Source organism: Pleurodeles waltl, chromosome 6, assembly GCF_031143425.1.
Source record: "Pleurodeles waltl isolate 20211129_DDA chromosome 6, aPleWal1.hap1.20221129, whole genome shotgun sequence".
NCBI lineage: Eukaryota > Metazoa > Chordata > Amphibia > Caudata > Salamandridae > Pleurodeles > Pleurodeles waltl.
This window is the reverse complement of record NC_090445.1, coordinates 77,608,048-77,623,572: the sequence shown is the minus strand read 5'-3', so window position 1 is coordinate 77,623,572 and position 15,525 is coordinate 77,608,048. Positions and strand designations below refer to the sequence as shown.

The 15,525-nt window shown below is 43.3% G+C and overlaps 1 protein-coding gene across 1 annotated transcript in view; it reads right to left on the bottom strand.

Moving 5' to 3' along the window:
- Positions 1–15,525, bottom strand: part of LOC138299240 (E3 ubiquitin-protein ligase TRIM39-like) — a 230,194-nt gene that overhangs the window by 16,927 nt on the left and 197,742 nt on the right. The window contains exons 8-9 of the mRNA XM_069237367.1: positions 6,513–6,533; positions 6,396–6,422 (exon numbers count right to left, since the gene is read on the bottom strand). Coding sequence (XP_069093468.1) covers positions 6,396–6,422; positions 6,513–6,533 — 48 coding nt within the window. The remainder of the gene's footprint in view (positions 1–6,395; positions 6,423–6,512; positions 6,534–15,525) is intronic.

Below are 15,525 nucleotides of genomic sequence, written 5' to 3'. Positions count from 1 at the left end.
AAAGGAGAGCACCCCAGTGAGATCTATTACTTTTCTGGTTGCACAAGCCCTCTCAAAAGCTGTGAACCATTTGGTGATGTCATCACCATCTTCATATTTAGTTACAATCCCTTTAGGAATTTTCAGCATGTCAGAAGAATCTCTGACCCTATTTATGTTGCTGCCACCATTGATGGGACCTAAGCCCATCTCTTGTCTTTCCCTTTCTATGACTAGGATCTGCCTTTCCAAAGCCAATCTTTTGGCCAACCTGGCTAGCAGGAGGTCATCTTCATTGAGGCTGCCCTCAATGCTTCCAGAGTTGCTGGACTCTCCTGTGAGAGAAGCAGCATCTCTGACTATCACTTGTGGAGACAGGGTTTGAGGAACCCTGGTCTCCCTAACTAGGAGTGGGGGTGGGAAATCCTCCACATCACTAGCTTCCCCCTCTGGGAGGGTATCATCAGAGGGGTTGTTGTTAGCAAACTCTGCCAAAAGCTCCTGGAGCTGTACTTTGGTAGGGTTTGAACCAGTCTTTATATTTTTTATTTTGCAGAGAGATCTTAGCTCTGACATCCTAAGATGCAGGTAAGGGGTGAGGTTAAGTTCCATCACTATCTCTTCTGCAGCAGACATTATGTTTCTAAAAGTTGGAATACTTTTTAAGAATCTAAAACTATCTTTAGAACTTAATTCAAACTTTTACAAAACGTTTAAACTCTAAAAGAAATGCTAACAGGGACTAACACAAGGCCCTAGCATGACTTTTAAAAATTTAGAAAAATAGCTAAAATTTCAAAAATCAGTTTCTAATGACAATTTTTGGAATTTAGTCGTGTGATCAGGTATTGGCTGAGTAGTCCAGCAAATGCAAAGTCTTGTACCCCACCGCTGATCCACCAATGTAGGAAGTTGGCTCTGTATGTGCTATTTCAAAGTAAGAAATAGCATGCACAGAGTCCAAGGGTTCCCCTTAGAGGTAAGATAGTGTAAAAAAGAGATAATTCTAATGCTCTATTTTGTGGTAGTGTGGTCGAGCAGTAGGCTTATCAGTGGGTCATGTTAAGCATTTGTTGTACACACACAGGCAATAAATGAGGAACTCAAAGACAATTCCAGGCCAATAGGTTTTTGTATAGGAAAATATATGTTCTTAGTTTATTTTAAGAACCACAGGTTCAAGATTTACAAGTAATACTTCAAATGAAAGGTATTTCACTTAGGAACTTTAGGTACTTTGAATCAGCAAAATAGCATGTACAGTTTTCACAAAAATGGCAATAAGCTATTTTAAAACTAGACACACTGCAATTTTCAACAGTTCCTGGGGGAGGTAAGTGTTTGTTAGTTTTGCAGGTAAGTAAACCACCTACAGGGTTCAAAGTTGGGTCCAAGGTAGCCCACTGTTGGGGGTTCAGAGCAACCCCAAAGTTACCACACCAGCAGCTCAGGGCCGGTCAGGTGCAGAGTTCAAAGTGGTGCCCAAAACAGGTAGGCTTCAATGGAGAAGGGGGTGCCACGGTTCCAGTCTGCCAGCAGGTAAGTACCCGGGTCTTCGGAGGGCAGACCAGGGGGGTTTTGTAGGGCACCGGGGGGGGGACACAAGTCAGCACAAAAAGTACACCATCAGCGGCACGGGGCGGCCGGGTGCAGAGTGCAAACAGTTTGTAATAGGCCAGGGGTCTCTTCAGCCAAGCAGACAGGCAAGGGGGGGCTCCTCGGGGTAGCCACCACCTGGGCAAGGGAGAGGGCCACCTGGGGGTTGCTTCTGCACTGGAGGTCGGATCCTTCAGGTCCTGGGGGCTGCGGGTGCAGTGTCTTTACCAGGCGTTGGGTTCTTTGAAGCAGGCAGTCGCGGTCAGGGGTAGCCTCTGGATTCCCTCTGCAGGCGTCGCTGGGGGGTCTCAAGGGGGGTCAACTCTGGCTACTCACAGGGTCGCAGTCGCCGGAGAGTCCTCCCTGTAGTGCTGGTTCTCCGCAGGCCGAGTCTGGGGCGTCGGGTGCAGAGTGCAAAGTCTCACGCTTCCGGCGGGAAACGTGTGGTCTTTAAAAGCTGCTTCTTTGTTGCAAAGATGTTTCTTCTTTGGAGCAGAGCCGCTGTCCTCGGGAGTTCTTGGTCCTTTTAGATGCAGGGTAGTTCTCTGACGCTTCTGAGGTAGCTGGACCCTGTGGAACACGTCGCTGTTGCAGTTTTTCTTGAAGTGGGGAGACAGGCCGGTAGAGCTGAGGCCAAAGCAGTTGGTGTCTCAGTCTTCTCTGCAGGGCTTTCAGGTCAGCAGTCCTTCTTCGTCTTAGGTTGCAGGAATCTATCTTGCTAGGTTCTGGGAGCCCCTAAATACTCAATTTAGGGGTGTGTTTAGGTCTGGGGGGTTAGTAGCCAATGGCTACTAGCCCTGAGGGTGGCTACACCCTCTTTGTGCCTCCTCCCTGAGGGGAGGGGGGCACATCCCTAATCCTACTGGAGGAATCCTCCATCTGCAAGATGGAGGATTTCTAAAAGTCAGAGTCACGTCAGCTCAGGACACCTTAGGGCCTGTCCTGACTGGCCAGTGACTCCTCCTTGTTTTTCTCATTATCTCCTCTGGCCTTGCCGCCAAAAGTGGGCCCGTGGCCGGAGGGGGCGGGCATCTCCACTAGGTGGAGTGCCCTGGGGTGCTGTAACAAAGGGGGTGAGCCTTTGAGGCTCACCGCCAGGTGTTACAGTTCCTGCAGGGGGAGGTGAGAAGCACCTCCACCCAGTACAGGCTTTGTTACTAGCCACAGAGTGACAAAGGCACTCTCCCCATGTGTGCCAGCAACATGTCTGGTGTGTGGCAGCCTGGTAAAACTAGTCATCCCACACTGGAATGCGGGTATGTTTTCAGGGGGCATCTCTAGGGTGTCAGGGGTGCCCTCTGGGGTGTATTTCACAATAAAATGTACACTGGTATCAGTGTGCATTTAATGTGCTGAGAAGTTTGATACCAAACTTCCCAGTTTTCAGTGTAGCCATTATGGTGCTGTGGAGTCCGTGTATGACAGACTCCCAGACCATATACTCTTATGGCTACCCTGCACTTACAATGTCTAAGGTTTTGCTTAGACACTGTTGGGGCATAGTGCTCATGCACCTATGCCCTCACCTATGGTATAGTGCACCCTGCCTTAGGGCTGTAAGGCCTGCTAGAGGGGTGACTTATCTATGCCATAGGCAGTGTGAGGTTGGCATGGCACCCTGAGGGGAGTGCCATGTCGACTTAGTCGTTTTCTCCCCACCAGCACACACAAGCTGGCAAGCAGTGTGTCTGTGCTGAGTGAGGGGTCTCCAGGGTGGCATAAGACCTGCTGCAGCCATTAGAGACCTTCCCTGGCATCAGGGCCCTTGGTACCAGGGGTACCAGTTACAAGGGACTTACCTGGATGCCAGGGTGTGGGAAACAAAGGTACAGGCTAGGGAAAGAACACTGGTGCTGGGGCCTGGTTAGCAGGCCTCAGCACACTTTCAAATCATAACTTGGCATCAGCAAAGGCAAAAAGTCAGGGGGTAACCATGCCAAGGAGGCATTTCCTTACAATGGGTCACATTTGTAGTGAAATAATATGAGGCTCCAGTATTCAAAGACCCCCAGGTGCAGCCAAATACTTTATCAGTACACAAGACACGAGCATCTTTTCAAGACAAGTGATGTTAAATGCCTGGAGCCAGTTTTCATGATAGGTTTATCATCTTGATGCAGCCTCATGGCCTCGCCATTTTCTTATTGCCTTTGAGATCTTCACTAGGCGAACTTTGAAGATAAACAAATGCTAGAACATTTCACCAAATTGTGGCTCCTCAATGAAAAAGCATTAAGCTTGAGCACCTCAATAATTATCTTGATAGTGCGACAAAACCTTTACATGATACCTCGGTGAGGATAGTCTGTAAAGTCAGCTTCTCAGTCGCCTTTCCAAAGAAACCAGATGTCAGCACACCAGGATAATTCCATATATCATTAATTTATTGAGACAATGCCATAACATGTTTGCCTTGGTCACACAAGGGGGCCACGATCTCAGATACTACATTTAAAGTGCCTGTTCCCCGTCTAGACATAGAACGTTCGTATTTCATCATACTTTTTTACATTATTTTATAAACAAAAAATACTTGTGTTAACTCAGTCCTGTTATTTATTCTCCATTGTACATTTTTAAACACAATTTATATTTCTCATTGCTTTCGCTAGTATTTATTAACAAATTCTTATAGTAAAAGTAGCATTTAAATCAAAAAGGGTCCCGTCTTTTACACAGAGCTGTTCAACATTATGCCCCAGTCGCTTATTCTGCAATATCATGCAAAAATGAAATGTATCATGCCATAGAGGGATACATAATACCACTGATAATTATGCCCAAGTTGGCTTGTAACCATGTGAAACGCAACACCCACTACTGTGTATGTCCCTCCAAGGCCCTAACGGGTTGAAATATATGCATACTGCAAATTTAGCTGAACCCTCTAACAGATAAAGAGAGGAGTCAATGACTATTATTACTTTTAACTTATCCCCATTCCCCGAGGGGGATTCACAATTACTTACAACAAAACAATGACAACTTGAAAAATATTAACACTCTTCTATGTTCAGTCCTGATGGATCCATGCTGTCTAATTTTAAAATACAGGTTGACTCCAACCTTCTTAGTTGCTTTTTTCTATTACCTCCTCTAATGTCTCCAGGAATAGAATCAATCCCAAAATATTTCAGATCTTTATTATTATTGTCATGTTTCTCAGCAAAATGAAGAGCCATTTGGTATGATGTATCCTTGTTTTTTGTTGCTCTAGCATGCTGTAAGACTCGCTTGTGGCCCTGATTAATTGTACTGCCTACATACTGTAGCCCACAAGTACAAGACTACATAAACTGCATATTCCATTTTGCAGTCATACGCTTCCCTAATGTTTTGCAGGCATTTATTGAATGATGTACTGAACTGAGTTCTGTTAACTCCATATTGACATGTCTTGAATTTACTACATTTTCGAAATCCTTGACTTCACTTCAACCAGTTTTCATTAAGATTCATTTCTGGGCTACTTTTTACTAACTCAAGATGCACATATCTTGCTCTTCTGAATGTGGACCCTAGTTTGATTGTCATCAAGGGGCCTACAATTGAATAATTTTCCTCCAAATGTTAGTATTTGCTCGTTTGTGATAAATCTAGGGTGCAACTGTCCTTCTACCCTTTTACATGTCCCCTTCCTAAACAGCACATCTTCCCAGTTGCCTGTGCTTACTTTTCCAATTGCTTCCTGCACGGATTGCTCTGGTTATCCTCTTTCTAGGAAATGTGACGCCATTCCCAATTGAGCCTTATGTTCACTACCCTTTTTATGCAAATGCAAGGCTTCTCCATAAGGTATATTAGAGATCAAACTTCTAGAGTGGAAGCTTCTTGCATGCAAAACAGTATTGCCTGCCGCTGATTTCTTAAATATTTTTGTCTCTATTTTTTATATATACATTTAAATCTAAAAACACAACTTCTGTACTACTTATGGAACTAGTAAAATGCAGGTTCAGCTTGTTGCAATTATTTTTTGTCATACATTTTTGAGGGCTCTCCTCTGACACCTTCCATATTGCAAAGAGGTTGTCTACATATCGGATCCAGATTTTAGCATGCTCATTCAATCATCCTTATAAATGACCAAGAGCATCTGCTCCTCTCACCAGCCCATATGCAGGTTCGCATAGCTGGGGTGAAGCAGATGCCCATAACTTTGCCTCGTAACTGTTTGTATATCACATAATCTAATAAAAAAAAAAACTTGTAAAAGTCTTTCTACTAAATAGGACCAGAAACTGTTGAAACAGAATGTAGTAGCGCCATTTGATGTGTTTATAGAACATTTGTCCAAATCCTTCTGTATTAAGGTTGTATTAAGGTAAGAAAGATCTGCAAGGAAATTTACTAATGTACCATTGACAGCCATTTACTCAATCACTGATCCTGGTGGAAGTTGTGAATTAGTATGATTTGTTAAGTGTAAAGTGCATGTGAGATAGAATTAAAAAACAAGCAGATTATGTTACCTCTGGGGATCTGCCCGGCCAAGATGCTTATTGTCATCAGGGACATGGGCACATCCATGCTGATGGATACTGGGATTATTTTAGCTGAATTTAAGACCTTGATAACCCAACCTTTATTAAAAAACACTCCTCAATGCAAATGATCTCATGACTTTTAGACTCATCTCTTTTAACTCTTACCCTACTAACACTTCACCTGACCCGAGGTAGGCTGCTTCTCATCCTAGAAGCTCAGTCTAACCCCTGCTAAATCACGCTGGGTATGATCTAAGGCAATTCATGTAACATCCAGGGCAGGGCATTTCAGAATATACACATGAGGGTGTTTGCAGGATAAGTGCTTCTTACCTTCAAAGTTTTTGCAGTATATTCTCTCTGAAAGAAAACACAGAGTATTTTTAAATCTGATATAACTGTTAAACATGAGTCTGGGTACAGAAGACATTTAATATTTATTTTACTTACCCAGTTCTAGTGGGAGCTTTTCTGCAATTGAAAGAAATTTTGTTAGTCAATTCATCAGTGTAATTCTTTGTTAAAGTTATAACATGGTACAAACTGGTTTCTTATGGATCCCCTCAATCCTTTCTTTTGATGGGATGGCCTAGTATCTGGCCATGTGAGAGGGTATCCGCTATAGTCTTTCCCCTTTAAGGACTACTCAACATCTCTAATATTTAACAGATAGAAGGCGTTACATTATGCTCTGTCCCATTTCCAATTTGCTTTGAGTATTTGTTATTCCCAAGTGCAAGGGTATCATATCTCCAAACCTAAGACACGCAGTCAGGTGTCAGTCAGGGTCAGTACCTAATTTATTTTTAAAAAAACAAAAAAAAACAAGTGCCAGGGCCCTCGCCAGGAGGCCACTGCTGTTTGCACCACTTGTGCACCTGGCAGGGCCAATGACAGTACCAACACAACTACTGACCCTCACACTCCTACAAGTGTGACAATTCTGACTATTCCAGGTACCCAAACCTATAAGAATGGTTTGGGCGTCAGTATTAGTAGTTTTTAATGTATATTGAGTTAACAAACAGCAGTTATTGAGCTCATCTCTAAATTAGACAAACAGCGCCACCATGTGGCAGACTTTCGCAAGTGCTGGTTTTGACAATTAATTACTGAGCACCGGAAACCACCGGCTCAAACTGAACACTGGTCACGGTGCTACATAAACATTTCTCCCTTTCTCTCTCGCTTCCTCTTTCTCCCCAGATGGTTGTCTTCAGAATATTCATGGTCCTGCTCACTGGAGCTCCTAATGTCTACCTTCCCAAAATAAATGCTTAAAGAACAAGGTGCAGCCAAATAACCTTGGGACCAGGGCAAGACAATGTATAAGGTAAAAACAATGGTGCCTGTGGGGGAAGTGTAAGCACAACCATATACAACCATCACTAGGTTTTTTAAACAGAATTTAAATCACAATATATTCAGTTATGTAAAACATGAGGTTAACAATATTTTTTTTGAACATATTCAAATATAATAAGGTGCTGTAAGCATAAATACGTCACAGTGAAAGTGAAGAAAGTGCATAGAAGTGCGCAGGTGCTATACAAAAAGCATATGTACAAGTGACAGTTCAATACATTTTTGTTCAGGCCCTTATGAGTGTCCCGTTGAAATCTTGTATGTGCGGCAGCTCTTTCTACTGTTTATACTGAAGTTCTAGATATTGCAAGAAACAGCACAGCTGCAATTTTTACCCGGTAAGCGTTGGCAGGTCAAATGTGCTACTTTTTTTACCAGGAGGCGATGTAAATACCGTAATGTGCGTGATTTGGTGCAGTAGGCACCCAAATCTGCATGTTTTTGCAGAAAAAGCTCAGAATAGGCGATGTTTATGGGACACAATACATTCAGAACTTCCAGTGTCGGATTTTATCTGGTGGTACCATTACTGCATTAAACACTGGGACATTAGTAATGAAGATCTGGGTGTGGTAAGTATGTCTCCCAAAATCTGGCCCTCGCATAATACTAAACTATGACCTTGATTACAAGCTCAACTGTGCACAGGGATTGGAATAGCGAGTTGTGTGATAATTATCACATCCTTGCAATTCTCCGCCAGCAGCTCAAACATGCAAACATATAGGAAAGGAAGAGGACTGAAAAAACAGGCAAACATAAAGCATTTGGGGGCATATTTATACTCTGTTAGCTAAAAAATTTTGACGCAAATTCAGCTCAAACTTAACTCCATATTTATATGTTGACGCGAGACCTGTCTAGCGTCAAAATATTGGAGTGAAGGTCATTTTTTGGATGCGTGTAACCACCTTGTGTCAATGAGATGCGAGGTATCTATCCTCCCGTGCAAAAATGGTGCACGGGGGAGGCAGGCCTAAATAATGGTGCTACGCCTGCTTAGCGACATTATTTAACGCCTGGGTCAGAGCAGGCGATAGGGGACCTGTTGACTCATTTCCATGGTCATACACCATGGAAAGAGCCCACAGGTGCCCGCCCCAGGAACACCCCCACACGCACCAGAGGGACACCGCAGGATGGGGGACCCCATACCAGGTAAGTAGAGGTAAGTATTTTGAATTTCTTTTTAAGTGCCATTGGGGTCCCTGAAATGGGCCCCCCTACATGGCACTGGGTGCAATGGCCATGCCCAGGGGACACTTGTTCCCTGTGCTGGCCATTGGGGTGATGGGTATGACTCCTTTCTTTTATAAGACAGGAGTCATGTGGTATGGATGGTTTTGCGTCAGGAAAGGACGCTAGGCTGGTTAACAGCATTTTTTTTGCCTCTAACCAGCCTAGTGTGATTATTTGAGGCAAAACCCCCTTCCCCCGTACTGCCATCCCCACCCCGCTAACATTATTTTATCTTACGCTAGTACAACCAGTACGCCTGCTTGCGGGATTCCATACATTTGGCACCCGGCTGGCGCAAGCTGGCGCTATACATTTTGATGCAAAACTGCGTTTGCACAGTTTTGCATCAAAAAGTATAAATATGGGCCTTGATGTGGTAAATAATGATTCTGCAAATTATGTCTTATTTCTAAATTGAAAGCTTTGAACAGAAGTTATTTACCATACCAGTAACATACTTGACTGCATTGTGTTAACCTGTGATGTTAAATACCACACCCTCTTTCTCACGGAGTCAGGGCTTTAGTTGTAGCTCTCCAGTATCAAATTATTATAAAGGCCTTTCCATCTTGTAATAAACCTTTAAATATACAGTTGTATACAGAAGAGAAAATCAATCCTGAACAAGCATCTAAACACACTTGTCAAGAGCATTTGTGCGGCTCGGGTCACAAACGTGCTGTGGGCCCTTCATTGGTTTTCTGGCAACAGCTAGTGGCAGCTAAACCTGCTTTTGTGATATATAAATAAATTTAGGTGTTAGTGAATGGGTCCCTAAAAAGAGCAGGGCTTGGGGTAAATATCCCCCTTGTTACAGCCCTGTACGTAAGTACTTTGCACGCGAGTATTGTTCATAACTCCGGGCGTACCAAGGCATTAAAGAACTTAGGTGGGCAGTCCATAATTTCAAATGCTGGAAACGTAAAAAGATAAAATGTTCCACTGAGCAGTGACCCTGACAATTACAGCTGAGGAAGTAAACAGACTGGCGAACAGTGGGGTCCACTAACCTAATACAATTGAAATAAAGTAATCAGTGAAGCAAATCTTCATTTTTAAAACATTACAATAGGATCTAGGTGTTGAGAACTATTTAGAAAAACAAGAAAATTATGGACTTACAATCATAGCTAGCAGGTTTTTTGATAGCTTATGTGTGACATTGCAGTACTCACTTTATTGCGAGTTGCTGCAGCTGGAAACCCATTTCAGAAGAGGCGTATGCTTCTCCCCTTCCCGAGCACCCACACCAGCAGCTTGCCAAAAACCATCAAGAACCTCAGCAGCTGGATCACCGCATGGGTTGACACCCTAGCTGCCCTCAAGCACAACCCAACAGCAAGAGCTTGCTAGTACACAGATGAAATCAGGCTGATGAAACGCCACTGCAAGCATCTGTAGTGCAAATAGAGAGTCAAGATATCACAGACATTAAGACATTTTCAAATCAGCAGCTAATACAGAACATGACACGCACAGCTCTTGCAAATCGCATTGACTTGAGCACTAACAAGGAAATATTTGCCATCATCAAACAATTCACCCCTCCGTCTGACCCTTCCAGCAAATTCACCCCCTCACAAGACCTTTGCAAGCCCTTGGAATTCTTTGGTAACAAGCAACTTTGACCCTCAACCAAACCCCGTCACTGTCACAATTCAACTTCCCATCATGGCAGATGAACAAACTCTGACCTTGTGGCCTGCTGTAGCCACCACCGAAATTGCTGCTACCATGAAGACCATTTGTTCGGAGGCTCCATCCGACCCTTGCCCCTACAACTCCTTTGCCAAATGACTCCTAGCGATCAGTGAAGCACTAACACCCATCCTCAATGCCTCCATTGACATGCCGCCTTCATGCCCCTGATCAAGAAACCATCCGCTGATCAAGCCACCCTTTTCAATTACAGACTCATCTCCCTCCTACTTTAACCAGCAAAGATCAACCAAAGCTTCCTCGACCACTTCAGCAAACACCACCTCCTCGACCCAGCGTAGTCTGGATTCAGGCCTAACCCCAGTCCAGAAACAGCACTGATCACTGCAACAACGACATCCACAGGATCCTTGACAGAGGAGACATAGCAGCCCACATTTTCCTGGGCCTCTATGCAGCATTTGGCACTGTCTCACACCAGGATGCACAAGATTGTCATCCAAGGACCAGCTCTATGCTGGATCAGCTCCTTTTTAACAGATAGAACACAAGATGTCAGCCTGGCACCTTATTACTCGAAAGCCCACAAACTCATCTCTGGAGCCCCACCCTTTTCATGACTCAGACCCACCCTCTTCGACACATACATGATCCCTCTGGCCAATGTCACCTGTGCACACTACATCAACATCCTCTCCTTCGCTGATGACAAGTAACTCATACTCTCCCTCTCAAATAAGACCCTCAGTACAAGAAACAAGTTTATTGCCTGTAAGACAGAGGTCGCTAGCTGGTTGAAGGCTGACTGTCTGAAGATCAACACCAACATGAGAGAAGTCATGATCTTCGGCATGAACACCTCAACATGGGACTCCAATTGGTGGCTGGACAAACTCTGACCCACACCCAGCACCCACGGCAGGAACCTTGGAATAATCATTGACAGCAAATCGGACATGACCGCACAAGTCAACCTGGTCACTGCATACTGCTTCCACACCCTGAAGATGCTGAGGAAGATCTTTAAATGGTTTCCAAGCAACACTAGAAAAACTCTCACTCACGCAATAGTCATCAGCAAACTGGACTACAGGAACACACTTTACAGGGATGGTTTCTCCTCTAGGGCTCTGGGCCTGCGAAATTCCCACACACTCCTACACAAATATTAAATAGATGGATTTATTTAGAGATACAATAGTATCTCTAAATAATTTGATGTATTTAAATCCTGGCTGTCTGTCCCAGGCTGCCTAGTCTGCCTCACTCCGAAGGAGACAGAAGCCAGGCAGTAAATCAACTTTTTGAATGCATGCAGAGTTTACTGCTCTAAAGCCCTTCTTTGCTATTGAAGTCTATGTTAGTATCCACTGTAGGCTGGTGGCGCTTTTAATGTCACTATATTGGGCGTTGGGGGCTTTCATCCCTACATGATGCCGGACATTTATCATTCACAGGCATAAGCCCACCCTTTCACATTCGTCTCTCATAGGAGTGGATGTGGGGGAGGCAGACTGTTTGCCTTCACAAGCAGAAGGCAGGGACTCCGAGATTGCAAAATTTCTTTCAGCAGACCAAGGTAAGGCACTGCCTGTCTGTTTCTCATTTTCAAAAAGTGTTCTGGAAATGGTTAGAGTGGAGAACATTCAGGCAAGTGTAACTTTGGTTTGTTTTGTTTTCGCTTTCCTTCTGCTTCCAAGATTCTTGAGGCTGTGGACTGATGTATTTACACGTTGAAGGAGTTAAATTGAATATGTTACTTGGGTTCCTTGGTTTCCATGAATCCAGACAGAGGGGCCGAGAATGTAATTTGTCACTGTGAAAAGCGCAGAAACGGCAGCGTTTCAGCAGACGAATTCAAATGCCACAGAAAGAACCCTGTCTAGGCCCAGAAAAGTCGTAAAGAAAGCTCGATCCAGAATGCAAGACATTTTAGTGTGCTAACTTCTGATGCCGGGTTTTCTAGACTTATGTTAAACTAGTTACAATGAGGTGAAACATTTGGACAGACAATACTATTGTGTTTTTAATGTATGAAATAGTGAAATAATAAAGCCAAAAGAGCTGCATTACGCTGCATACTTTGTATTTTCTCGCTACATAATTCAAGCAAAGCTGCCTCATAATTCTATCCTCTTTTGCCATATAATTGTAGGCTACCAAACAGTTGGTAACCCTTCCACATCCAGCACTCTCATTAATATTTGCAAGTGGTGGATTTGGGTCACTTCACATCAAGCCAGCATCTTCTGCAGTGTTTAGCAAGCTATGCTCAAAGTAGGAGCAATAGCCTTTTTAAAATATGCATTTGCAATACTGCCGACATAAGTTTAAAACATCTGCTGCTCAGATGCACGGACATGCAGCTGCTGTTTTAAGAACAGGACGCGCTCAAAATGTAATATGTAAATGCAAACGCACTACTACCCAGGCAATGGAAGAGAAAAGAAGGCGCAGTTACACCAGCAGCAAGGTCTTGCTTGTCAGCAATACGTCCTTACTTAAAATATTTAGACGCAGCTGAAAACTAAATTATGAGACAGATGTGTGCTTTCTTTAGTCCATTGTCTTACAGTGGAGTAGTGGGTATTGTAAGAGAAATTTTAAGCAATGTGAAACACATCAATATTGGAAGATTCACTCCTAAATATGGAGATGTTATTTAGTAGTACACAAAGGCCAAGTGTGTTGCTTTCTGGTACTTGTAGTTTTCATTCTGTCAGCTTAAACATATATCTACACATGCTATGGCCCTGATTACAAGTTGTGTGGAATGGAATTCCCATGTGTAATTCTAGATTTATTTTTTTCTTTATAGTGAAGTACCGCCAGAAGCAGGACCGAACACCAATCCCTTGCGCACTTGATCCAAATATCTCAGTCAAGCACAAAGCGAGGAATGTGTACTTATAGTAAAGACAGTTATATGCTGTATGATGAGAAAACTGGCCCTATCTTAACTGGCCCTACCTTCACGCCCTTAACATTAATACCAAAAACATGGAGTGATTTACAAACAATGAATGTTAAATACGTTAAGGCAATGCATGTCAGCAATTTAATATCTCTCTTATTTCACGTTTTCATTAATCTTGCATTCCTCAAGAGTGTCAGCCATTTTGTCATGCTGTATTTCTGTATTTTTTCAGTGCGTACGTTGACCCATGCCAGGTGTTTATGAGGGCTTTGATTGAGAGCTCTGGCGCTGTGACTGAGGCCAAAGCAAAGTGCCTGCCAGTGGGTTGGCCTCTCTGTAGAGCACACAGAACAATGGTCATGTAATCCAGTTGCAACTGAAATTCTGTGGAAATGTGTGTGAATGGGGAACACAAATCTCAAAATATTTACAAGTCGAAAGCAAAAGTAAAGGCTGTGGGTGCTTACAGAAGCCTGGCTAGAGCATTTCCTTCCAAAAGTTGATGCTGCATGCAGTGCAAGGCATTGCACAAGCACACACTTTTATGGGCTGAAGTTGTTGCGTTTTACAAATTGCACATTACAGTTATTGTTCATCATATTAATGCAGTAAGATATGTGTTTCAGATTTCAAGACTATACGTTCCCACCACTTTATAAGCCTTGCTTTATCACAAAATTAATTTAATTTAAAATGCACCATTTGCCAATCTTTTTTCAATTATTTCTCAGGAGGACCCACCCTGGACCTCATGTTTGTTGATTAAGCACGCTCGCGTCGCACAATACATAAAAGTCATACCAAACTTTTCTGCCCCACCACTTTCAAATGTCACCAGCTACACACCATCCAGATCTCCTCAGCATCCAGACTCATCCTCAACCTCCCACACACAACTCAAATCACACCACACCTTAGGGAGCTCCACTATTCGCACACATCCAAAGCATACACAGAACCAGATCAGGAAGACTGTGTTCTCTTTCATCGCTCCTAAAGTGTGAATTCACTTCACATAAGCCTCCTTCTCTCTTCTTGAATTCCCCAAGAGGCTGAAGGCCTGGCTTTTCAATTAATCAACCTACCATAGGGAGGGCTAGATGGACACACCTGCTCAGCGCCAGGACACCCTTGCGGGTGCTTTGTGTTTTACTTCATCACTATTTTTGTCACTATTTTTGTAATATTTTCGGGCAGAGTGCTAATGTGATCACTTACACAACAGTTGGAAATATTTGTGAGAGGGAAGAATTTCTGTGCAGAGGAGCTGAGCCCAAGAGAGCTTGAGTACTGATACTCAGTGCGTACTGATACTCGTGGTGCATTAGCAAGCTTGCAGTCGGGCCTCATTCTATGATACCTATGAGTGGCTTTTACCCCTGCCCAGTGGCCCTGGAACAATTTTCAGAGTGGGGTTGTTAAGCCACAGGGATTGTGAAAAAAACAAGCATTACACAAAGACCAAGTGTGGCACACCCATTCAGCAAGAGAGTGATAAGGGTGTATTATGTGGCTGGTGGTGTATTTTGGAGCACACTGGAACAAATATATTACTAAAGCATGAAGTGGCACAGCACAGTTATTCACAGGCAGCACATTTCCATTGAAATGGCCATTACATTTGCCCAGACATACAGTTTTATTGGTAAACTACATAGCTCACAAATGATAATGTGTGAAAAAAGGGGTTCAGCGAATATTTATGAGATAATCTCCAGGTAAAATATTCTGATTTCTTTTTGATCTTATTAAAATGTTTCTTTCCATCACACTTCAGAATTAAAAATGTGATTAATCCGTTCTTTCCTAAATTCTGATATATTTTGAAATATCTGTACGGTTCACTAATAGATATTGAAGGGCCAGATGGATCAAACGATTTTGCATTCGCAAACGGTGAGAATTGCAGAATTCGGCCATTTGCGAATGCAAAAACGTGGTCTGCGATGCATGAAAGGCATTCGCAGGCCAAAAACAAGGAATCGCAAAATTTGCGATTTTTTGCGAAGCGACATGGTTTTCCGTGTCGCATTTAGCGTCTCGCAATTTGCGACCTGAAATACCGAATCGCTATTAGCATTTCGCAAATTGCGAGTGGGAATAGCGACTTGCAAATACAGAATCAGTATTTTACGTCGGAAATTGCGAGACGCTAATTGCAACACGCAAAACCATGTCGCAATTCGATGCACCAAAAATTCTCAAATTGTGAATTTTCGCAGAATGGCCTTTTGCACATGCAATTTACCACAGATTGAAACCAGGTGGTAACCAGGGGCAACC